This window comes from Ammospiza caudacuta, chromosome 11 (assembly GCF_027887145.1).
Source record: "Ammospiza caudacuta isolate bAmmCau1 chromosome 11, bAmmCau1.pri, whole genome shotgun sequence".
In the NCBI taxonomy this organism is placed as follows: domain Eukaryota; kingdom Metazoa; phylum Chordata; class Aves; order Passeriformes; family Passerellidae; genus Ammospiza; species Ammospiza caudacuta.
This window is the reverse complement of record NC_080603.1, coordinates 12,798,210-12,824,156: the sequence shown is the minus strand read 5'-3', so window position 1 is coordinate 12,824,156 and position 25,947 is coordinate 12,798,210. Positions and strand designations below refer to the sequence as shown.

The window sequence follows — 25,947 nt, the reverse complement described above, 5'->3', positions numbered from 1 at the left end:
TAGAATTCACAGGAAAATGTGTGGCATTCTAGAGAGAATAATGATTTTTTCAGTGGTTTGCCTAAGGGCTTTTGATACCAAAATAGTAACAAGATTCAAAGTACAAAGAAGGTTGATTTAATATTTCTTTAGGGAACTGTCCTGAAGAATATGTAACAATCTGCTTCAGACAAGGAAATGTGAACCCAAAGACATTTTCTAAATACCACATTCTTCCAAGCATTCACATATAATTGCATGACTGCCAATGACAATTGCATTCAATTGTTAAAGAAAAATTCTGGCTGCATCTTTGAACAGATGGGTAAAAATGGGGTATGTAATGAGGCCAGAATAAATTGGCTTGCTTTGAAGAGGTCATCAGATTACAATAATCTTCACTAGCCAAAACAGACCATTAGGCATTTGGAACTATACCCAATACATGTGTTTTTTGTTTTTTTTTTTTTTTTTAATCTGATCCTTTAGAACATTCAGCTAACTTGTAGAGGCTGTACTCAAGCCAGTGGTGTCTATGTAGGACATAAGATTTTCCTGTTTGAAGGCAGGATTTAGGGATCATAGACAACTAACAGCTGAAGGAATGAAGCATTTAAAAAAGTGAAATCTAAAAATGAAGAACAAAGAATTCAAGTCTTCCACATGATTTTGTGTGGAATTTGTAGAATTAGTCATGCTTGACACTTCCATATGCAAAATGTAAGTAATGCTTAGCAGCTGTTCTGAAAGAGAATTCACTTTAAGCTCTGTTTCATTAAACTTTTGTTTTTTCCTGTTCATTAAAAATACTTTGTTTTATTTTTTTTCTCATGACTAAATGTTGTGCTATCTCTAGTTTGTAATGCAAGAAGCTGAATTGCATCTTTGAAGCTCCTTAGAAGTTTAGGCTGTAAATGGATTTTGCAATTTAAAGTGGAAAATCTAAGAAAAAACATTCTATGTCATACACTGCATCTAGTGTTGTTCTTTTAAAAATTAAGGATATTTGTTTAAAAAAAACCCATCAATTTTTCCTTAAATTCTGTCTATATTTTCTAAAGAAAAGAGGAATCATAGAATGGCTTTGTGCCTGCAACATTCCATTTTGGCACTACAGACTCTTTGTAGTCTGCCTACATGGAGGATAGTGAAATCAAGGTTTGACAGTTTATGGAAGGATCTTTGGTGGTTTTTATGCATAAATTCTGCATGCAGTATATACACACTGTACCAAACCCACATTTTTGTGTCAGTGCACATTTATTCTCCTTAAACAAAACCATTAAATGGAAGGGCTGTGGTCCAGGACTCTAATCAGAGTGCTGGAACGAGGCAGCTCAAGCACAAGTACAGGACCAGGGGCTGTGTGTTTTCACAAGGACTCTGACTTTATCCCATATGTCATGGACTGTGTGCGTGCCCCATTTTATCTTTCCTGTCGTCCTTCTTTTATTTTTCAGATAAATCTGTTAGGAGTATGTGTGATAGTGAAGTTTTTATGCTCTGGTGTTTTTTAATAGCTACCAACCACAATTTTTTGCCTTCCATGTAATTGCAGGTGCTAGCCAGGGATTCATTAATCTTCCTGTTCCTTGTCCAGTGTTCCTATTTCCATGTTTAGTTCACCTTTACCTGCCATATCAGCTTATAGAGACATCAGATCAGACATTCAATAATACTTGTATTGCAAATACACAAAGAAATGCTGTCAAGTGGTATAAGTATATTCATGCAAACTTCATAGAAAACAAAAGGGATTCTCCATCTTTTACCAATGTAGGGAATCTGGCTGCTTTTTAGCTCTGAAAGTAACTTTTATGAATTCATTCAAATGAATTTCTCCACAAAATTTTATTTTCATGTTCCTTGTCGTTAAAGAAATTAAATATATATTTTAACTTTTCAAAAAGTAGCAGGCAAAAGCATTTATTTTTGAAAAATAAAAAATGTAGGTTTGAGCTCAGGAAATAGATCTGTTTCACCATCCTGTCTTCCTTTTTAAAATCAATATAATGAGGTTTGTCTCCAAATTGTATTTTAATTTGTATTTACGTGGCTTGCAGTCAGAGGTGTGTATTAAATATGAGCAATTTTCTTCTTAGTTGCCAGTTTATTTCAAATCAGTTTTATTTGTTCATCTAGCTGCAGAGCATTAACAGTATCAGCTTATTTTGTCATATAATAAGAATATTTTCTTTTGTTTTTTAAAAAGGATTTTTGAATGATTCAGTTACCAAGTGCATTGTGGCTCTGCGCCTGACTGTGGTGGTGAAAGTGAGTACCTGCACGCCTGTGGTGAGCCATCCAGACAACTTCCCATGCTCAGGCAAAGGGAAATGCATCACCAGGCCAGATGAGGTAAGGCCAGCTCACCAAGACATTCCTGTAATGTGGCAATTCCGTGATAATTGAAACACAGCGCAAATTGTCCTTGGTGTTTATACCTTGCAGCTGTGGAACAGGCACTGACATATCACATTTGCTACTAAATAACAATATTTATCTGCTACACCTGAAAATCAAGTGCTTGAAGTAAGAAAATAACAGAAACGGATGTAGAGATTCATACCCTGTCCTGGCAATAAAAACAATGGTTCAAATCAGGTGTAAGGGAATTTGTTCTGCATCTTAGAGTCACTGCAGAAGAAAGATTCCCTAAAGGAGGACCATGGTGTGGGCACTTGGGATCTCCACTCGCCAGACCAATGTGCTCAGATTTGTGAAGTTCTCAACTTTGTCATAGGTTTTAGGTCAGCTTTAATCTAGTGCTTCTCTCTCCACCTCTTAGTAACTGCTTACTCAGAGTAGACTCACCAGTGCAATGAAATTACCAGACCATAATTATAAGAAGCAGAATGGAGTAATTTGATAGTGGTTGCAAGGTTTCCTGTACAGCTTTGTCCTTTACATAATACTGCATTAGGGATTACAATGGCAATTCCACTGGACCCTGGGGATTTTGTGTGATATAGCAACATAAGAAAATAAGAACCAAATCTGTCAAATTTGTAGTCTATTCTGCTTTTACAAAACCAGACTGGGCTTTTGTGATTTAGATACTGTATACTCTGTTACCTTCTATACATATTATTTCTTATTTCATGGATTGAAAGTCATTTACAGCACAAATATGCACACTTAATCTTTGGTTTTATATTATTCATTTGGGAGATAAAAGCAGTAGTAACTGTTGAGTAAATATTAACAGCTGTGAGCCTGCTGTGAGCACAAAAAATTTGGCATATTGAGTGAATTCACTTGTAGTTCATCTGCTACCATTTTCTGATTTAAATTCTCAATAAGCATGTTTGATAGAAAATGGTGTTTTGAATTGTAACAACAATAATTAAATTGCCACAGTAATCTATACATACATGGCAGTACTAACATCTGGAATAATTATCTGTTTTATTTCTCAAAAATGAATTTGTAAAATGCTTGAGGTAATGTGTGAACATAATTATTGCAAGATGAATTTAGAAATAAATGCTGCTTTACTATACCAGCTGGCTGGTATCCAAATAAATTATTCATTCACATACAGTGTCGTATTTCATAGTCCAGTTTAGTTTTTGTCCTTTACTCTATTTATCATTTTTATTTTATAAAGTGAGTATTTTCAATTTGACTTACATAAATAATATGTTCAAGTTTACTATGCATAACAGCATATCAGAATTTTGTCTTTTTCCATTATTTGTCAATTTGAGTGTTATATCTTTTGATACATTGCCTCATTTAATATATTTTCATGTTGTTTGTCCAATATGACTCTAATTTCTTTCTCTTGTTGCATGTGATGTTACCAAATAAGAATAAATTGTTTCCTATATCTATGCAGAAGAATTAATGCATTTCTGTATTAAGGGAAAAGCATATATGGCCTCTAATAATTATCCATGTGTTATTAACCTTTTAAGATGTTGCAAATAAAGTAATTTTTTCTTTAAAAAAGACAGATTGACTTCACAGCAAGAACGAGAGGCAATTATTTAACTCAAAACAAAGATGAACCAGTATCTGTATGTTTCTAGCTGTAATCTTGACATTGGAAGCTTTCTATGTTAAAAGCAGAACAGTGAGTGATGAGAGAGCCCTGCCTTGTGCACATGCAGGCTGCTGCGTTCCTTGGCAAGTGAATAGAAAAAATTAGGGTTGTTTTTATCTTATCACTACTCTTTCTCTGAACCTAATAACCAGAAAATTTCTAAATATAAAAAATTTATAAAAATTATGTAAATATATTTATATGACCATTAAAGATATATAAATATCTTCAAATAAAATTTTAACTTCAGACATGCAATTGCTTCTATTTTTGCTGTCATTAACTGCTCCTGAGTTTTCTAGAACTTGAATAAATGAGGAACGCTCCCAGTGTTCCTCTCAAATGCCATCAAACCTGTGCTAGGTGCCTGCTGGGCTGGGGTAGCTTGCTAGAACATCAAATACAGTGACCAAAAAGAAGTTAATTTATATCCAGCCTGCTACTCCAGGGGAATTAAAATGCCATGTTGTCTTTTTGCCTGTCCTGTGTTTCTAAATCCATGAGCTTTCCTTGCTCTTTTGGCTATTAGGTGCATCAGAGAACTTCAGATAGGACCCCGATTCATGCCCAGCATAAAATAAAAATAGAAGGGCATATTTCATTAAGTAGAATGTTTTTGCCATAGTCTAACTGAAATTATGTGAGATGTACTTTAAAATGTCTTGATGATTTCCCTAATGATGGAGCAAGTGGCTGCCAAAATTGCATGCTTGACATGACAACCATGGTCTGTTTCCCACAAGGCACTTCTTTTTGCAGAACATAAACTTTAATTTTCTTTAAATTTAAAATGCGCCCTTTGTGATTTGCTGTTTGTTTTTATCCATAATTCATTCTGGTTTTGCACAATCTGGTCTTGCAGGATGCAAAGCAACTTCTTAGAAGAATGCATAAAAGGCCCAATGCCATGAGCAAGCTCAGAGCTCTGCTGGCTGTAGTCATTGCTTCCAGTGCCAAGAAGATTAATGGCTGTCTTTGAGCTTTTATGTACTTCATAGTTTTATTTCAAATCTAGTAGTGTGTAAAAGAATGTAGGAACACATCTGCTTATTGGGAAATTTAAATGAAGTTAACAATCTGCAGTGATATAAGCACAGGGGTTTACTGTTATGTATAGAGTGCATTTAACTATAAACAAATGAATTCTGGTCTAACCTGGGAGTCTTGGCCAGTTTTCACTCATTCCTTGCTGATCTATAACCTGAGTTCTACTCAGCTAGATGCTTTTTATAGAGTGTGGTTATGAAAAGCAAAGTTCTAATGCAAAGTTTTCTTTTCAATTATTGCTGCTTTTGAATGGAAGATAAAATTCATCACCTTGAGTGAAGTTCTGTGCAGTGAGGTGATGCTGAGATCAAGTGATGCCTCTTCCTTCCTTTGTATGAGCTTTGTGCCTGTTTTGTGGCAACTTCTCCACTTCCACTTCTCCACAAGGGAAACAGGAATGTGTCAGAAGTACAGCACTGGTCTTGGCATCATCACAATATAAATACCACTCTCACATTCAACTATTTGCCTTTACACCACGATGAGTTAACAGTTAATGGAAGAGACATGTTTTGGTGTTAACCCAAAGGAGAGAGATTTGCCTGGTGTGAATTTCTGATTTCATGTAAGATTTTGAAGTGAACTTGGTCCATACACTGATTGTGAGTGCCACAATTCTGCTTACATAACAGGTTGTTTCTCTCACATATTCCTCTGTTTCATAACTTTGACTCTCCCATAAAAAATATGGATGGGCTGACTGTCTAAGTATAACTTTTTATTGCTAGATTTAGAATCCATTTCACAAAATTTTACACAAAAAATATCTGGCCTCTGCCAGCACAGAGAAATAATACATTGAAGTGAATAGCTATCATTTCCATGTCTTCTATGCAAGCTGAAAGCTTTGGGACAGATCCATTTGATAATAATCTGTTAAAGGTCAAATTATAAAACCCCTCATGTATACCTGAAGGTATGCTGTCCTGCATATGGACTTATTTTCCTAAGTACAGCATGCTCTGAAGTATGTAATTATCATGCAATATTTTGCTCAAATGTTATAGTAACTCACTCTGAGTTGTACTAAATACTGAAAGCCTTTCTCAGTAAGAGAAAGTAGACGTTAGTTTTTTTCTGGCCATCTTAACTTCTTTGCCATAGTGAAAAAAGGATTTATTACTCTCCTAACTAGACTAGCAAAAAAGTACTATATTCCAGCTATTTTTATGATTGCTATATATATAGCAAATTATTTTAAAAATTTATTTTATTGCCATCCAAAATTATACTATATATTTGCACTTAATCAAGTAAAATAGATGATCTTTTGATTGATAGTAGATAATTTTGAAGTTTTTACTGACATTAATTCTAGCATAGTGACAGTGTGGAGCTGCTTCTTGACTCAGTTTGGATCAAAAATACTGGTGCATGTTATCTATTCAGGAAAAAAAAAAGTAATATCAATTGGGGAAGCGATCATAACCTAATCTTCTCCACAGAATAACTTGTCAGCATCTCAGAACTGTTACCTGTCATCAGATATTTCAGACTGAAGTGTTAAAATGCTTTTCTTTTACAGCTTTCAAACACCATTTTGTTAATACTCTTTATGGTAAATTGATCCCTATATCAAACTCTTGGATAAAACTTTAAAGATAGTTACTGTGCTATGTGAGTATAATAATTTTGATTCTCTCTTGCTTGACTGTCTTTCCTTTCTGTTGAACTACAGCCTTTTTTGGAAACCTGTCATTGGTGTGTGAGATACTCAGAGCTGTTTGGTGAAGAGGTTGGGGTGAATTCCAGAACATGTGTAGGCTGTACACTTAAGAAGGGCTTCTGGCACTCCTGATGAATAACATAGTCATGGATTTGAGTTTTGAAGATGTATCATATTTATTCTTGTGTAACTCTGCCAGTGTGATAGTTGTAAAGAAGAGTGGAATCTGGAGTTTACTGAGTGAAGTTTTTATTTAGGTGAAGATGATTATTTTCTACTTAAGTCACAGCTGATTATTCATATGAAGTAAAGCCAGAAGCCCCCATCTCTTTGTTTCTAGTTCCATGCGTGTTCTGCACTTTGCATTCCAGTGTTTGTGCATGGGACAGCTGCGTTCCAGCACTGAAGGTCTGGCTTTGGGACAGCTGAGAGTGAGTGATGTTGCCATCTAGTGTTTGAAGAACAAAGATTCAGATCTCATCTAAATGCATACCAGAGAGGAGAGAGCTTTCCTTGCTGCTTTTCTTGGAGACTTCCTTAACAATCTTAGTCACCTAAAGAGTTTTTAAATCTGATTTGAATAATTTTATTGCTAACAAAAATGTGCCATATCATGCCTCCTGAAGGTACTTTAAGCCTTTAAGAGGTGTAGTGGTCTTGATTTTTATTAAACAGCAAAGTTTGGAAAAGGTAATGAATGCACTCAGAAGAAGACATATTTTAACAGAATTTAAAGGGAGTGTTACTGCTGAAGTACCACTCTGGGAGCTTGTCATGTAGAGAGTGCATATCTGTAACAGGACTTTGTTGCAGTAAATCTGCACATTATTGATTCTGACATTTATTTCAGCCTATAAATCTAATTTCTGGAATAGAAGAAAAAATGTATAATGATTTAGATATTATGGATCTGATCCCAGACTCCTTGTCTAGATGAAATGACCCAACATCATTAAAAATTTAAGCTGAAGAATTGGTGCAGGTTTAGTATTTCAAGGAGTAACTTTGTTCAGTTGATGTATTTATAGCAACTACTGTTGTTATGAACAGGAAAACCAAACCATCTTTGTTCAGAAGTGTATAAAATGAAAGCATAATCTTTGAAAATTTATTGTGAAGTACATATCCTCTTTGTTTTTAGGCAACATTTTTTTGTGAGTGTGAAGATGCATATAAGGGTTCCCTGTGTGAAGAATTTGATGCCTGTCAGAGCCAACCTTGCCAGAACAATGCAACCTGCACTGATGTAGCACAGAAACACGACAGGAACAATTTCACCTGCAGCTGCCTGCCTGGTAGGTTTTGAATTCCTGAATAATGCAGCTTTGGTTGACATTTGGTGCATCTCTCTTTGCAGAGCAGTGAACTGTGAAACTTCTGATACCAGAACAGACAGAAACTGCAACAACAACATAAGGGCAGTGGAAGGTTCTTCACTGGTGAAAAATGCCACAGAAAGCACATGTCTGAACCTTAGCCCTGTGAGGGAATTAATCATAACTAGTGGAACTTTACCTACTAAAAACACAGGAGGAAAATTTAGTTTACATCAGCTTTTTTTTCTCCCAGAAGTGTTCTGTGACCACCACATAGGTTTAGCTTTTTGGGTTTTTTAAATCTTATTATTTTTTTTAATATCAAATGTCTAATGTCATTCAAATGGCTCAATCATTTTTAAGTTCAGTGGTTTGTGTTTTACCCATAATTATTGTATCCACCAAAATGTGTGTCCACACACTAAAAACAGTCTGGAAAACTAACTGTTGTCATTTAACTTTGAATTTCTAAAAAAATATTAATTCCATATGAAAAACATTAAAGAAAATTGAAGGTAAGAGTTTAATTATCCTATGTGTCTCCCTATGCAAGTTTCAGAAACATTTATATGTGAACATGATCATGTTTCCCAAATTCTGGTAGAAGGAAATGTTATGAAGTTAAATGTCAGCACAAAAGGTAGAGTTGTAATGATTCTTAGTGTGTATCTCACAAAAAACTGCTTTTCCCCCCTTTCTCTGGGGACTGTTTAGTGCCTCTGCATTTCTAGTCCCTGTAACATATTTGGGATGCTATTCCTAAATCATATTCTCTTTCAGATGGACAAAACATGCCCTATAGGTGGTAATAAGATAGGACATATTTTATTTATAAATGATTGCATTAAAGATAATTATTTCATAAAACCATAGGTGTTTCCCCCTCAAATTGTTTAATTTTTGGGGGGGAGGGATTTCTACTTTATTTTCCTTTTTCTCCCTTGCATCAGCTAAATCCTGTGCAGGTATGTCCTCTATCTCACCTTGGGGGTCTTTCTCTTCTACATCTGTTCATAGCAGTGATAATCATTGCTTACTAGCCTTTAACACCAGCCATTTGGTTAAATATGCTCATTATGGAAGATTATTAATAATTTTTTGTAGGGTTCCTTTTAAAAAAAATAAGATGTGCCTGGATGTAGCATGTGGTTTTTTCCTCAGTCATGCATCCAAGATATTTTCTTGGAAGTAATTAAAAATTAGAAAAGGGGAATGTGTGGTATTTGTTATGAAATTTAGGTATGGAGTGTAGAATAATTTAGATTGTATTTTAAGTTTGTTCATTTTTTGGGGATGTGTTACAGACATCAGACATATGGAACAAAGCAAACTTATGGTCAAATAGTACAGTACACACAATCTGTAGCTTGTGAACTTATAGAAGCATATTTGGAAGAGTTTGCAACTGTGCTGAGCAGTTCTTCACAGCTCCCACTTAAAATAAACACTCTTCTTGAAGCCCAGAAGTAGGAGCAAATGACAGACATTCAGCATATGCACAAATAATTCACAGTGTTAAGTTCTGTTTAAAGCCTTGCTAGAGATTATTGACTTGGGATTCTATTTGCATTGGAAAGCCATACCAAAATGACTTTATTTTTTTGGTTCTATGAGTACCAGTGAGGACCCAATATCTATTGCCAATTCACTAGTGATGTCAGAATATTGCTGTTGGTAAAATACAACAGATGAAGTCTCTAGAATTCTGCTGGTTTTGTATGCTTCTCTCATGAAGTATACATTTTAATTAGAAATCTCATTTTGTAAGGAATGAGAGACTGTCCTAGATTCTATTGCTTATATTGGTTAATTTGATTCAAGAAAAATAATGGTACTACTTGGCTGGCTGAGCACTATGTTTAGTGGTAAGCCCTTGTTTTTGCTCCATATTCTGAATATTGTGAGCCTTTTTGTAGGTTACACTGGAGAGCTGTGCCAGTCAGAGATTGATCATTGCAGCCAGCAGCCGTGCCAGAATGGGGGGACCTGCTCATCCCACCTCAATGGATTCAGCTGTCAGTGCCCTGAAGGTAACCAGCAAACTCCTCTCTAGTACCTCATAGAAAGTGCTGTTTTTACTCTAAATTTTCAATTATAGTGACATGTAGAAATGTATATATTTTTTTTTTAATTGTGCCTTAGCTTGTAATTGTAGGCAGAAAAGACAATGAGATGAGAAATTTTGGATAATCAGCAGCAGGATATGAAGTGTTGTAGGAGTTTAGTATTTCAGTGTATATGTGGTGCGGAAATGTTCTTTATTTCTACAGTAGAAATCAGACTCCAGCACTGATGAGAATGGTGAATTTGAGGAGACTCAGGATGTGATCTGATTTTTATGTTGTCCACTAAATGGGTGAGAAAAAGATGTCTCCCTTATAATATTTGCACTTTTCTGCACATGGGCCAGTTGGCTAAAATGTGTGTAAAAGTAATAACTAAAGGAATTATTTCAATCCCCAAAAGTTTTAATTAATTCTCCTTTCCATTTGGACATATTCCTTTCTTGACATGAAAGCTTCTCACTGATTCTCACTGGTAAATCTTGTAAATGTGAAACAAGGACACCCCAATGCCAGAGTGTTCTTTCATAACACTGTGCTGACTGCAATGACAGATCCCTAAATTGCGCATGAAAAAATTATCATGAGTGGAAGTTTTCAATTATGAAGCCTCCTATTAGTTATTTATAATTAAGATTGGAACTTTGAGCTAATTATACTTCTGTCCTTCCTTGATCTGTGGATGTTGGTTTTGTTCTACCAGTACTTTAATGCTTGCTGTAAGGGTGTAAATCTTTGATAGCTGCTCTGGTAATATCTATGTGCTTAATAATGAAGATTATTTGTAGTTTCTTCAGGCTGATTCCTTGCTTTTCTAGAGTGCTATGCTTTAACACTTAACTGCTGTGTTGAAACTGACATATTGACAGGCATGCAGATCCTGCATGTGGAAAATTCTTGGAAATTGTTTCCCTTAAAAATAGTAGTGAAATTCAGGAGAAAAAATATTAGATGTTAGACTTGGTCTATAATTAACTTGCAATTTCCCAAAGAAATCTTTCAGGAAGATTCAAGAATCTGAAAGGAATGTTCAAGAATCTTTAAGACAGCAGTGCAGGCAATGATCTTTCCAATAATGTTGGGAAGAGCAACTACTGAGATTTTTGGTTGTTTTATGTCTGCCATACGTGTTTCTGTGTGTGGCTCATTAACTGCTCTCCTGCTGCCCTGTTAATGAATATGCTGATCATGGCCCAGCCTCACTCCTGGTGCCCACGGGCAGGGTCACTGCTGGGCTCAGGGCCCTGCAGGGCCAGGCACTGTTGCTTCTTCATTGTGTTCTGGAAGGTCTAATGTCAATGAGCTGAAGAATTCAGATAGCTTGTGAAAGGACAGAAAGTTGATTTAACAAAATATATTGTCTAAGTTTACTAATGCCTGTCCCTTGATCATTCTTACATCTTTTGAGGTGTTATCCTTTCACAGAGGCATAATTTGGGAGCTTTTGTTTGGGCTTTAATCTCTGAAGAGATTCAGTGATTTTTGTAAATACAACAGAGTAGTTAGTTGAAAATTGCAGATGCAGTAACTTGCAAATTTTCCTGCCAACCTCCAATTTTCTAATTTAAGTGAGGTCTCTTGCTCTGCTGCTACTCTGCTCTGCTTAATGGCAATTGCTTGTTGAGAAAAGGCTTTTCTTTCTGTCACTGTGGGGAAAGGTAACCAAGGAGCTTATGTTTGTGTAGGAACTACAGTCTGCAGATAGAATACATCTTGGAAAAGGATAACAAAATGCAGAAGCTATCACACAAGGAAAAGAAAAAGATGACAGATGAAGGAATCACATGGAAACAATGAAGAATGATCTTGAGATTGTGCATTTCTTTTACAAACGAGATCTGTAGTTCATGAAAAAGTGCACGATAACTGACAGAAAGCTAAACCTGAGGCCTTGAAAAAGCAGCCTACCTCAGATGTGAACAATTCTTGATGACTCTTTAGACAATTTTACTGTCTTAAGAGTCCTTTAGTGAAGAAAATTTCATTATGCTTACAGAGTTCATTTTCTGTAGGATGCACTGTAGGTTTTAATATACAAAATATGTCAGAAAATAAGCTCCTATATGATGTTGTGGAATCACCTGTAAAGAGAAAATTGGATTTTAGACTTGAATTTGTAGTGAAGAAGCTTAAGCAATACTGAAGACCAAAGAATTTGTTTAAAATTTTGACACTGTCGCTTTCTAAATAATGTTTGGATCTTGTACTTGCTTACAGTCGGATAGGGATCTTTGATTGTTTTATTAATTTTATGTTAATAAACATACATTTAGTAAATATTAATTTCAAATGATCATGCAAATGAATTTCTAGGCATTCTAAAACCCTACATGTAGTAAGCATGAAAATGAATATTTGAAATTTATATTCAGAATCATTCCATCCTTATCACTCTTAAATATCTCCTCTTGTTTTCTTCCACTTATTGCAGTGTATAACACACTATTGTACTGACAGTAACATTAATAGATTTTATTTAAACTGCTTGGGGTACTGCTCCTCTCTTTACAAATTTGATTATTCCATTTTCTTTAAGCTTCTGAGAAGTTATGTGTATTTCCAAAATACCCTGAAGTGGAACTAAATATACAAATAATAATTGGAAACATAAAATACCCCTGATTGGTATAACTAAATGTCATTGCATTAAATTAATAAACACATATTTTTAAATAAATCAATGTAGGTTTTAGAGATGTTGAAGCTAGTGATCCTTTTTTTATGTAGTTAGAAAATTCACAGAAATCTTTGCTGGAAGTTAAAATAAATAGAAAAACAACTGTATGGAAATTAACTGATTGTTTGGTGAGGAAATGTGTTCCTTCCAGACAAAATTTTATAAAATTAGATAGAATGAAAGACTTGGTACTTGAAGGTACTTCACCCTTTGTGAATTTTGCTCATACGATAATATTAAAATTATTTAGTAGCAGGCTGTGGTTTAAAACAAAGCCAGACAATAATGAGCAAAGTGCAGATCAATTACAATAAAGAACTGAACTTCTGTTGCAAGATATTTCTGAAGTTCTGTTCCATGCAAATTTGATGTTCTGATGATAAGTATAGATTAACTGCCTTCAGTGTTATAGGAAAACATTAATCTTTGATAAAAATAACTTGCATTCAGCTGGCCAACCCCATCAAACTGACCTGGGTTCTTGGGCTCTTCCTACATGCTTTATGTGGAGGTCACCAGCTTGGACAAACGGAGCAGAAATATTTTAATTTGGCTTAATATATTTTTGAAAAATGGCAGCAATAATGTCAGTCATCCTCTAGAATAAAAGAAGACAGAGCAAAAACAATGCTATGATAAAGAGTTTAACATATATAGATTACTTGAAATTCACATTTTAGCATTGATTTTATTTACTTTTGACAGTTTGATTTGAGTAGTTGCAGGTAACTACTGCTAGCAACACACTGAGCAAAAGTGTCCTGAAATATCTGCAGGCATTTCTGAAAATACTGGAAAGCAATAAATTTATGAATGCTCTTATAATGGCTTCTGTGGTTTAGAAAATGGTTTGACAGCTGCAGAGGATGCTAAGTTGTGATTCATACGTGTTGATTTGCAATAGCAGCCAGAAAATGCACATTGTCACCATGAATCTTAATTGACTGAGAGAACAGAAATTATTTTCTGGGACTTAAAGTAGTTTAGGTTTCAAGGTTTTCACTATTTTCTCTGCTTCATCGTTCATGTAAAAGCCTTTTTCTCTAGGACATCTTGCAGATGTCATTCTAACTTCTTTAGGTTTACATAGAATAAACCCATTTACAATCTTGATCACAGGAAACTGGGCCACACAGCTGTTGCATATAGAAGATTTCCCAAGGTTACTGGTGATCAAAATGCAGAATTTTTCATATTACCATAAGAGAGTTTAATTTACCTGAAGAACATTTTGTTGTTAATTAAAATTTTTTATGGCTGTTTAGTTTCTGGTACTTTCCACTAATCTAATGTTTTTACCTGGCATCTTCCCAAATTGCTCCTATTTTTAATAGACTTCTCCTTAATGCTTGAATGGGTTTAGCCTCTATTCATCTTCATCAAGAAAGACTTAGCTAGAGTGAATTTCAATCAAAATCTTACAGCGTTTTAATGGTTTCTTGATCCTTCTGATTAGTAACTTTTTTCTCTCTACAGAATTCTGATGAAATACCATGTATTTCTATTTCCTTACAATTCAAATTTCTATAGGGAAAATAATAAATTGCTTGTATTTCTTTTAGTGCTTATCCCTGCATTTTGAAGTTAAAAGTTTTGTAGTCCTGAGCCCTTGCAATTCACAGGCCTAATTTTTCACATACTTGTAATTATTGGAATTGGGTCTAATGTAACATTCAGACAAGTTAGTTGTTCTACAAGCTGTATAAAAGGCAGTTCTGTGGTGTCTTCAGAAAATGTTTGACTTCCTTGACTTGCACATGATTCTTTTGCTTTCAGTAGCCAAATAATTAAAATCCCACTGTGGTGAGAAATTCGGATTTATTCAGAACCTGTCTCTGAAATCTGATCTAGTTTCTGTCACTGCACTGGAGGTCTGTAGCCATTTATAAAGCATATCTTTATAAATTTATAAAGTATATCTCTGTTGTACTTCCTGACAAGTAGCCAAATTACCATCCATGTAAGCACAGGCATTGTACTGTGGGTTTTACCAGTATAAATATTTTCCATTATTGCCTTTCCCCTTTACCTTCTGTGTTATTCCTTGGTAGATTTTGTATTCACTTCTTTCAAATTACACTACACTTTGCATTTCATGTCCCTTTTATGCCAGCAATGACCTTCAGGCAGGGGTGGGTCCCTGTTAGCTGGTTGAAGAGCAGTTCAGGGGATATTTTTCTGCACATAAACAATTATGGTTTTTTCCTTCTGGAATTTCGTTGTTTTCAGTCAATACACCTCTGAATTTGATTTTTATAGTTGTTACTTGCATTATTTGCTTTCAACAATTAGACTAGTATGGATTTAAGTGTACATTCAGAAATGCCAGAATAATAGATTTCCATATTTTCTGCTTTGAGTATTTTCAAATATTTGACTCATGCTTGAGATTTGAACTTCCAGAATCACCTAAACGCATTTCACAGTGCAGTCAAAGATAGCACAAGGGCAACATGTTTTGGTGTATTTTAAACCTGCATATGTTCTTGAAGTGCTTTGTCACTTGAAACATTAGCCATCTGCCAGTAACCTCCTCTTTGCAGGGAAGATTACTGCAAAGGTTGTATTAGTGTCATTGTGTGACCTCAGGTCTCCTTAAACCTTGGTAATCTGGTTTCAGAGTTACTTGAGAGATTTCACTGGACTCACTGGCTGATCTCCTTCTGGTAATAGTTAAAAGTCCTTGCAGATACTTTTAAATCTGACCAAGATTTTATTACAACAGTCCAGGCTTTGTTAATTTGCTAGTGAACCATTGCTGGAATTACATCCTTGCTTTTGGGGTTTCTGTTCTTTGCAGTTTCTGATGGTTTAGTTATCTTTTAGGCTCTCTCTGTTCAGCACTGCTGAGCAGGTGGTCCTGACAAAGCCCATGAAGGAATTGAAGCTACAGCAACATGGGGAGGACAGAAGGCTTTGCCTGTTCTTCATCTGTGCCATGCCAGACCTGATTTTCTCTCCTGGTCTGTTGCAGAGTTTGTATGACAAAACTTAAAATCCAATCTGTAGGTTATTTCTTTTCTTTCCATCTTAAAAGCTACCTTTTTTTTTTTTTTGTAAATTACATTATTTTTTCCATACTTTCCATTCCATAATTCTGATGTAAGACTTATGGATATCTAAGGGAGATGCAGCATTGAAAGTGGTTTTTCCAGAACCTAATGTTTTGAAGACACCTATGAAATCTTGCTGCCAGTTGTGACCAAAAAAATCCAAAACCTCTGGCACTCACAGAGCAATTGTGGCCTCCCCATGTTTTCTTAGTTCCATTGATATAACTTGTGTTAACTCTGTAAGTAGATCTCTGTAGGATGCTCTGTGTGGGTTACTCACCTTTGCTCATTATTCTACTGTAATATTATGAGCTTTTTACAATGTAAAGTATTCCAGGGAATTTTAAGCCTGAAAAGTGATGGTCTGTACAAAAGGACCAAATACTTATTAAAAGATATATAATCGAATGGAAAGGACAGTTGGTTCTGTTATTTGGAAGGGTTCTAGAATTTGAATATGCTTTTCTCACTTTAGGATACAGTAACCATACATTGTGTTACTACATCCATGATGTATGTGTATGTATAGATACAAGATGCTGTTACTGTAATTTATTAAAACCTATAAAACCTTCTTCCCTATATCTGATTAAAAGTTCCCTTGCAAGAATATCCTTTTCCTTCTGTTTTTGCATGGTGTTGCTTTAATTAATCATTGTCTCTCCTGCTAATGAGAAGTTTGTTCTTCTAAAAGATATTTCAATTATTGAAACTCGGTGAATGCATGTATGTTTAAGAGGTTGTTAGATTTTACATACACATTAACAGAGGAAAAATAGGTCAGTTTGGCCTTTTTTTTTCCTTTTTTTTAGGCTAGCCAGCTCCTGATCTTTAGAAAATCTCCTCTACTTTTCAAGCCAGATTCACTCAGAAAGCAGATAAGCGCTGTTGGTTTCAGAAAATATTTTTGCAGTTCCCTGCCTTAATCATTTATAATATGATATTAGCTGAAGCATCTCTTTTCAGAGACTGTTAACAGGCAAAATTAGAGTTTATGGTGTAAAAAGTCTGTATTTTTATAATATTCATAGAATTAAAAAAGAAAGGAATCTAGATCTCTCTGTGGCTTACATTTGACTTGCTTTAGTTCTTAAAATTGTATGCATACCAGGATGCTTACTTACCAAACCCATTTATTTCTTTTAGGGTTTTTAGGAACCACTTGTGAGGACAAAATTGACCCCTGTGCATCATCTCCCTGCCAGAACAACGGAACCTGCTATGCAGACAGACTTGCCTTCTCCTGCAGCTGTAGTCCTGGGTTTACAGGACCCACGTGTGCTCAGCTGATCGATTTCTGTGCTCTGAACCCGTGTGCACATGGCATTTGTCGCAGCGTTGGAACCAGCTACAGATGCCTCTGTATCCCTGGTTTGTACCAAGTTACATCCTCTGGAAATCTTCTAATATTTTAATATGTAGGTTCCATATATAGCTTAAAATGACTTCCTTTTCTTCTCAGTCTATAAAACAGATTGAGCAGATGTTCTGTCTGTTTAGAGCAGTGATAGGAATCTACACATTGCACTTGGGAAACCAAAAATTGCAGAGTGAGCACTGAAATACCCACTGAGATCCATATGGCTTGAGTGAGCTCTACAGCTGTATTACAAAACTGTAGTCTGCAGTATAAATCTTTCCAAGGCGAGGCATCAGCACTGTTGGAATTAGAAAATTTGGTAGAAAGAATGGAAAATTTGACACAGATCATTTGGGAAAAACAGACAAGGCAGCTGAACAAAGGTAGAGAAGGAAAAATATTGGCTATTTCAAAGGGTTGAGTTCTGCTGTGAATGTTTACACAAATTGTCTCTCTAGAGGAGATCCAGCAGGGCTGCTCAGGTGAGTCCAGTGAGGAGACTCAGCTGGGAGCTGTTTGGCAGCACAGCCTGACATTCATGGGGTCTCTGTAGCAACTGGTTTAGCTCCAGATTTTTTTCATCCTTGTACCAACATAACAGGATATTGGGGTGCTTATAGCCCCCTTTCTTCATGTTAGCAATGCTAATTAGAGGTGAAGTAGCAGTTAAAATATCTGATAACCAGAGCTACACATCCACTGCTGCTTGAGCACTTACAGAGTGAGCATCAATCTTTCTTTTCACTTGAATAATTTTGGCATCTTTTTTTTTTAGTCTGTTCCCATGAAGCTATAAACTTGAAAACTGAAGAAATTAAGGATAAAACTAATTTCCAGTGTACAAGGGATAAACTAAGGAGTGACATTTGATAGTTAGTAGCTCTGCTGTGACATTCACATTGTTCTACACTCCTTTCAGAGGAATACCTTCTTTCTGCTGCTTTTCCTTGTTTTCTGAGAAACCAGTCATGATTCTTCATCTCTTCCATCTCTGTTTTCAGGATGTGCATGTATCCCACCAATCTATTTATGGATATTTATGAATATGGGGATTTTGTAATGAAATTAACTTATTCAGCATTTTTAGGTGGTGTCAGAATTTATCTGCTGTTTAGAGACATGAAAGGAACCATCGGAAATATTTCGGGAGGAATTCACAAATTACCAGAAGCTATGGAAATTTGTTGTTGGAGTTGACAGATTTATAGTTAAATTACATACTCTTTTATAAAGGAGAAAAGTATGAAAGTGAAATGCTGACAATACCACAGTAATGTTATAATACATTTGTTGACAGCACTTGTCATTAATAGTAGGAAAACCTAGATATTTATCTTTCCTGGGAAGTTTTAATCTTCCTCAGCAAGTTCTTTGCCTGTAGTTCAAACAAAGAAAAGCTAGTCAAATATTCTCAGTCAAATAAAAGCTTTTTTCAGAACTTTGTCACATAAACCTGATTAGAATTCCATAGTTTGGCTTTTTCAAAATTATTCTGTCTCTCTCAGGACTTAAAAGTAATCTTAGAACTTTCATGTTATGAAAACTTATTTTTATTTGAACAATACTTATGCTTTTTAAAGTTACAGATAAGGAGCCTTAGAGGTGGCATCCAGGACCGTATGTGGCATTTATTTAGTTAAACTCTTTTGTGTTGCTCCATGTATTAAAAAAAGAAAGATTTATTTTTTCCAAACATTTTGTAGGGTGCTGTAAACTTCACTTTTAAAAATAACATTACTTGCTTCACATAGAGGTGAAACTAGAGGCAAAATTAAGTGAGCTCATCATTAATCTGTCAATAGTTTGAAAACTTGGGTAACTTATTTCAGAAGGTCATTTAAGAACTGCACCTAAGTGGCATCAAGATAGGGATAGACAGAATATATCTTGCTTTTATACCTTTTATGCCTTTTCATTATTATGAACATACCATTATGGTCTTTTATTAACTCAGAGCAGCAGAATTTTAATCAATTATTTTCAGATATTTTTCCCATGACTTAAAAGGATAGTAGACAAGTGGCAGTCAACTTCAGTGTAGATCATCATGTAGGAGGCACTGTGACTTACACTTTGCCCTTGATTTGGATAATTATTGAGTGTAAGGCAGGTAAGAGCAATTAGACTTGAGGATTCCTATGTTGCAATTCCTAAAAAAACCCAAATTAATGACTGCAAATCATAGCCTAATACATTTTTTGGTATGTCTATCAAAAAGCAGTTTGATAGAGGGGGTGAGTAATGTGGTTTTGTCTCTGGGATATTAAGAAGCTGGATTCTATTTACAGTTTGGCCTGAAGAGACCTTGACAGTATCTGTTACATTACTTATAAAGTGAAGGAATAAAATTTGGGTACAGTTTAGAAGCGTTATCAAGGGTTAATAATAAAGATATTGCCAGGAAAGAAATGGTCTCTGCCTTGTGACCTTGAGGCTTTCTGACTTGCAGGCTCTCAGCATCTGTGCCTGCTCCCAAACCATTGGCTTCTTTGTGCAGGAGGCTTTCAGACATATCCCTGAATTCCTACATGTAATTTTTTTTTTAGGTATTTTAATGGAAAGGCTGTTAAATGGCATTTTAGAATTCTCTTCTGTATTGATTATCTGACATGTCTGAAAAACAGTTTTATGAATTTGGAATCTATCACTTAAATTTTGTGTTCAGCTCTAGGATGCTGTAGTCTTTTTTTTTTTTTTTAAGTATTTGACAGAGGATATAATTTTCTAATACAGAAATAAAGTGCCTAAGAGTTTTGCTTATATGTGTGACCTGAACACTGTCCTTCCTTTAAGCACTGTTTTACAGTATCAGTTGGATTTTGGATTTTCATCTGTGGAACTTCTGTCTCAAAAATTAAACAAGAGAGGAATTTTAAATTGTTCCAATTAGTCCAAGGTCTGTGCAAGTCTCCTTGCTTGGTAGGCAGATTGACTTCTTTGTTTCTTTGGCCAGTGTACAGATTGAAGAATGATGAATGATAGTGGTTATACTTGCATAGCTGCACAATTTGCAGAACATGAACAACCAGACATTTGCTACTAATTTTGTTTGTGTGTGCTGGATTTCATTGTGGGCTTTCATCTAATAGCTTGTAGAGGAAAGCTAATTTGTATAAGCTAACTTGCAAAGCAGTCTAATATTTTGAATGTTCCTATTTTCAGAGTGGAAGGAAAAGTGTATAAGTTATTTCCAAGTTGAACATGCTTCAAATGTCTGCTGAGGGGCTCTGTGGAACTCCCAAGCCTATGCAACCACACCTGCTTTGTACTGTGTGTGTGATTTTTCAATTGCACATGAAACCTTACCTCAAATCTGTATTTCTATGCTTACACACCCTAATTATTAGCACTTATCACCTCACCCTTTACAGGTAACAAAGAAATACTTAATGTTTGTACATTAGATACAGAGGTTGTTTCATGTTTTACTTCTTACCTCATATTAAAGAATTAATTCTAATAAAAGTTCCTGTGCTCTTTTCCTGGCTTCTCATCTTAAGTCTGGTTGGTGAAACTAGTGGGAACCCTTTGTGTCTTTTGTGGAATGTTTATTTAGTCTCTGGCTCCCCAACCAGTTTCTTCCTCCTGATAAACCTTTTTACTCTTTATATGCAATTGTTTTAATACAGCCACCATTATAAATTTCCAGTGCAAATATTTAATATAGTATTTTTAGTTTTGTCTAGTCCTAAGTGGAGAAATATAGCTAGAAATTGCATGGCTTAATATCACAGTAATGTTTTGGATTTGGGTTTTTTAAAGACACAGATTTTGAAACTGCACAGCACATGTACAGACATTAACACCTGTCCTCCATATAGATATATATGATGGCATATATAGAACATTTGGGAAAAAAAAAGAGAGGAGTTTCAGAAAAAGTGCTGCAGGGTATAAAAAGTGACTGCAACTTCAGAAGTAGTACCATGGAGTATGTTCCCTTGATTTTACTGCTCATGTAGCTTAATAGATAGTTCTAGGAGCATAAGTTAATTTTAGTGCCTTTGCAGAGGCCAGAGCAAGATTTGTCTTGAAGCAGTTGCAATTTTTCTTTTCTGTGTCTTTTCCCTTCCCACATTTTGTAACTGGGGCAGGCATGTGAGCTCTGGAAGAAGTGACTTCAAGTTAATTCCAGTTCCTGACTGTCTCCGAGCCCATTATTGCTTCTGTTTCCTCATCTTGTTCCCACTTCTACATTAAGACAACATTCCGTGCAATCTGACCATGGCTGGTGAGCCTGGCTTCCTACCTTCCTGCCACCTGGAGTATTCTTCTCTCTTATTTAATTGCTGTATAAGCTCAGATTTAAGTGAGCACATTTATTTCCTGGCTATATAACATGCAGCTCTGTGGTACTCAACAGCCATAAATGTGAACTGATGCTGTTCCCTGCACAATAGAGCTGGCTTGCATTGTACCCCATCAGGCCTTCCCATAAAGATGGGATTTATGTTCTGCTGCCTTGATTGGGTGAAATGTTAAGTATGGATAAGCCCAGGGAGTCACTCTTGAGGGGTTCGTGTCTAAAATGGCTCAAAAGATTTCAGCTTTGTTCTTTATTGATTCCTAAAGGAAGAGTAAGCTTTTGCCTTTCTTTTGTTAACCTGACAGTGCAGACATTCTTGAGATTATTCTGCTGTATCTTTTGCTCTTGAAGGCTTTGACAACCCCCATGTCTTCTCCTCATCAGCCTGTGTGACACAGATTGTGGGCTCCCTTTCCCATTTTCTCCTCTGCTGTTTTTAACAGCCATGTACAAAGACAATGCAGTTCAACATGTAATTGAAGGCCATACCTGGGCACAAATGGATTTTTCTCTGTTCTTCTCAGGTGTAGTTTTTTCTGCTGTTTTTATTATATGTTAAAAAGATATGAGATTTTATTTCTATCAGGAAAATAACGTGCTCTCTTCGAGGCAGCCTTCCAGTTGCTGAAGAAAGAGGAAGAAGAATTTGGGGATCAAGAGAAGAATGGCAACAGATCTGTTTCTGCTTTTGTAAAGCCCAGTAGCAGTGGGCAGTACCAGTGGGATGGCCACATAGAGGGAAAAGGGGTTACATAGGGACATCTTTATTTTAGGGTTTTTTAGACTCCCTGTCCGTTCCTCAGCCTCTGAAGATAGCACATCAGAATTAAACCTTCATTTTCAGGTTCTGCTTGAGTTCATGAAGATTCTATTACTAAAGATTTTTCCAATTTCATGTGGCCTGGAAAAGTTGCCCTTTTTTGAAGCTGCAAATCCTCCTGTGGGTTTTTTTTATCCTGTTCAGGGCACAGTAGCTGGAGAAGTGTTGTTAATGTAGGTATATTTTCTTTCTTTCTGAGTGCATCCACAGAAATATTGCACACCACAAAAGATGCAAGGAGCTGCATTTGGCATTGGCTGGGAACATAAAAAGCAGCAGAATCACAACACTGCTAGAAGGAGAGGAAGCAGCTACACTAGAATCCATTACTCTGAAGTCATTTATGAAAAATGCTCCTGTTTCAATTTAAATTCTTCAACAAAAATGTATAAATTATTTATGTAGTCTTTTGTCTTTTTGAAGATATCTGTATGAATTCAGTGTACTACAGGGTTTTTGTATCAGTATAATTTAGAAGCACTAATACGAGGAGAAATGCTCGTTAGGAATGACAAGGTGGCTCTTATCTCCCTGAGGAGAAGCAAGCCTTTCCCTCAGGTGGTCCCACACTGGAATGTTCTCCATCCCAGCAGTTCCAGCAGGAGGAGGCTGCTGGCCCTAGGGTGAGGATGGGAGGGTGAAATTGTGTGTGGGTGAGACCTGCCCTCTCGTGGAGAGAGGAAACATCTTTCCCCGGCTGAGTGCAGTGTCTGGCAGCGTGGGCAGGCTGCACTGAGGAGGTGATACCATCGTTCATATCGATTTTGGAAACCAGACAGCTATTTAGTCACAAATTCCCTTCGTTCTCTTGGAAAGGTGAGAAGTGGGAAACATTTTTTCTGAGAGTATCTCGTTACATCGGTGTTAAACACTGGGAATTCCCATCTGTTTTTCTGACTGATTCTCCCATCTGATTTTGCTGGTTTTTATGTGTTGGCTACAGATCTCACTACATAAGAATATTTCATATACTCATAAACTAGATAAACTTCATTGTAGGCTAGCAAGAAAACCCATAACATTTAGCATAATTAATTCTTTATTGCCTGGCTGGCAGCTTTGGAGAAAGTGGTTCTGAAATGTTTCTTAATACCTTACTAGCCCAACTATTTCCTATGAAAAGGCAATTTTTTTGAGAATTGTAATGGATGGTATTGTCTATCTATCTTGACTAGTACCAACAGTTGTATCTTCAAAAAATTTTGTTTTGAATTATCCATAATAGGGAGGGAGAGGGTAAATGCAAATATTGTCTGAAGGCAGCATTTATCCTATTTTCTATTATTTTTTGAGAATTTTGGGGAATATTTAGACCAGGATGCTGAATACAGATTGATTGTGACTTACTAAGAGAATATGCCCCTTTTTGGTTCTGTGTTCATGAAAGATACCCTCCTTTCATATCTGACTTTTGCTACTAACTAGAGATTACTTTAAGAAGTAAAATCACACTGAAGAATCTACACTTCATATTTTAGGCCTTTTTACTGGAACCTGTATTCATGCCCACTGCATATTTATTCATTGTATGTTCATTAATTTAATTTTCTTATAAGTATAAAGAGGAAATCAAGCTTTTATAAGCACATGAACACAGTTCCAGTGCCTGGTATTATATCATAGACTACTCTAGGTCTGTAATTTCAACTACTATTAGGGCTAATGATTGTGTGGCACACTAAGTAATAAAAAAGGTGCTGTTTTCATGTGGATTAACTCCTTCTTTCTTATCTCATAGTACAAATTACTCTGTGGCTGTTAACAGGCCATGTAGCTTTTCTCTGCTTCTGCTTTCTATGTTTACTTAATCAGCCCATAGTACCTGCCTATGGCTTGGAAATACTGTAAAGATGAAAGTACCATTATGCTGCTGCAGTGCTTTGACATTGTACAGCATTAATGCTAAAACATGTAATCATTCTAACTACTGTTATACAATTATCACCTCTTTGATGAACAGTGGCTTTGATGCAAGGATCCAAAGGAGCTGGGAGATAGTCAATATCCTGTATTTCTTTTAACAATCTGAGTATGGGTATTCACATTCCTGCCTCTGACCTCTGCCACCACCCTCCATCCTTACACCTCATTATGGTTTATCACAGGAGCTAGGAATTCTCTCAGAATACTATGCTTCTAATAATTTCTTGGTAATTTTCACCTGGGGAACAGATGCCTTTAAAATCAGTGTCTTAACAAATATCAGTTTGCACAGTATATTTAAATAAACAAGCATCTGCCCATGGCCTATAGTCGCCTAATAGTTAATTTTTACTGCAAAGTGTTCCATAACTATTTTTGTTTCCCCTTCATGTGATTTAGGTTACCATGGCCTTTACTGTGAGGAGGAATACAATGAATGCCTCTCTGCACCCTGCCAGAACGGAGCCACCTGCAGAGACCTCATCAACAGCTACGAGTGCATGTGCCTTGCTGAGTACGAAGGTAGGCTGGGCTTTGCAAGTGTTCTCTGCAGTTTTTGTGGCAGGTTCTGCTACAGAGATACCATATCCTGAGCAGAAATATATCCCTCATGTAAAATTAACAGAGACAAAATTCAGTATTGATCCTGATCCCTTAATCTTTATTCAAATTAATAGTTAAAATTTAGCTCCTCTGTGAATAATGCATGTCCTGGTCTGGGCACAGTAGGATTTTTCTCTGTTCTTCTCAGGTGTAGTTTTTTCTGCTGTTTTTATGATATGTTAGAAAGTGATGAGATTTTAAAAAACCCATAACTGTTAAATAGACTTTTTCATCAGTTGTTGTTGGAGCCTTTACACAGAGAGCTTTCAAATTATTTTTTATTTTCTCTAGTGAAGTGAGCTAAAACATAATAATAAAATATTAGTATTTGAAATAGATTAGCACAAAGGAGTAGAAATAAAAGCTTTATCTTCATTGTTCATTGAGAGGACTGTAAAGCCCAGAGAGGGTAGTAGGTCTGCGGCTGCTTTTCCATGTTAACTGCAGCTATTCTTAGATCTGTGTTCAAATGGAATCCAGCTTTGGCATTTTTGAAGTAGTTTATAAAATAGATGAGAATAGCGTTTGTTTGGGTATACAAAATCTTTTATCTCGCAACAGATTTCAGCTCTAAACAAATTAGCACATATCAGTGGTCTGTGACAAATCCTGTGGGGAAGGCTAAAGTGATACTTTTTTAGTGTATTCTGTGTTGAATCGTTGAGGACATTTTGAATGTAATTTTATATGCTATTAGGATTATAAATAAATAAATATTCTACACAGAATGACTGTGTTTTAAGGAACATTGCTCTAGCATTTTCTCATTAAGCGTATCAATCCTTATCTGTGCTGATAAGTAACGCGCAGTTAACAGCTGCTTGAGGCTAAATGTGTGTTTCATACTGGTGATTGCACTGCTCTTTAACTATAGATGAAGAATTCATCATTTTAGAGGTCTGGTGAGGAAATGACCCTCAGCTTTTCATGACAGTATAAGCAGCACTTAATCATAATGTTCACCATAATATTCATCTTTTCTTCTTACCCCACCTGTTGGTGGAGCTGCAAGCACTGTGTGCACAGCACATCGTGCTGGAAATGAAAGCAGGGGGCACCTGATCCTGGAGGCTGCTTCTGCTGATC

The 25,947-nt window shown here is 35.9% G+C and overlaps 1 protein-coding gene across 1 annotated transcript in view; it reads left to right on the top strand.

The window, feature by feature from the left end:
• The window catches only part of DNER (delta/notch like EGF repeat containing), a 107,367-nt gene that overhangs the window by 68,995 nt on the left and 12,425 nt on the right, over nucleotides 1–25,947 (top strand). The window contains exons 5-9 of the mRNA XM_058812316.1: nucleotides 2,192–2,337; nucleotides 7,882–8,035; nucleotides 9,973–10,086; nucleotides 16,996–17,220; nucleotides 24,658–24,780. Coding sequence (XP_058668299.1) covers nucleotides 2,192–2,337; nucleotides 7,882–8,035; nucleotides 9,973–10,086; nucleotides 16,996–17,220; nucleotides 24,658–24,780 — 762 coding nt within the window. The remainder of the gene's footprint in view (nucleotides 1–2,191; nucleotides 2,338–7,881; nucleotides 8,036–9,972; nucleotides 10,087–16,995; nucleotides 17,221–24,657; nucleotides 24,781–25,947) is intronic.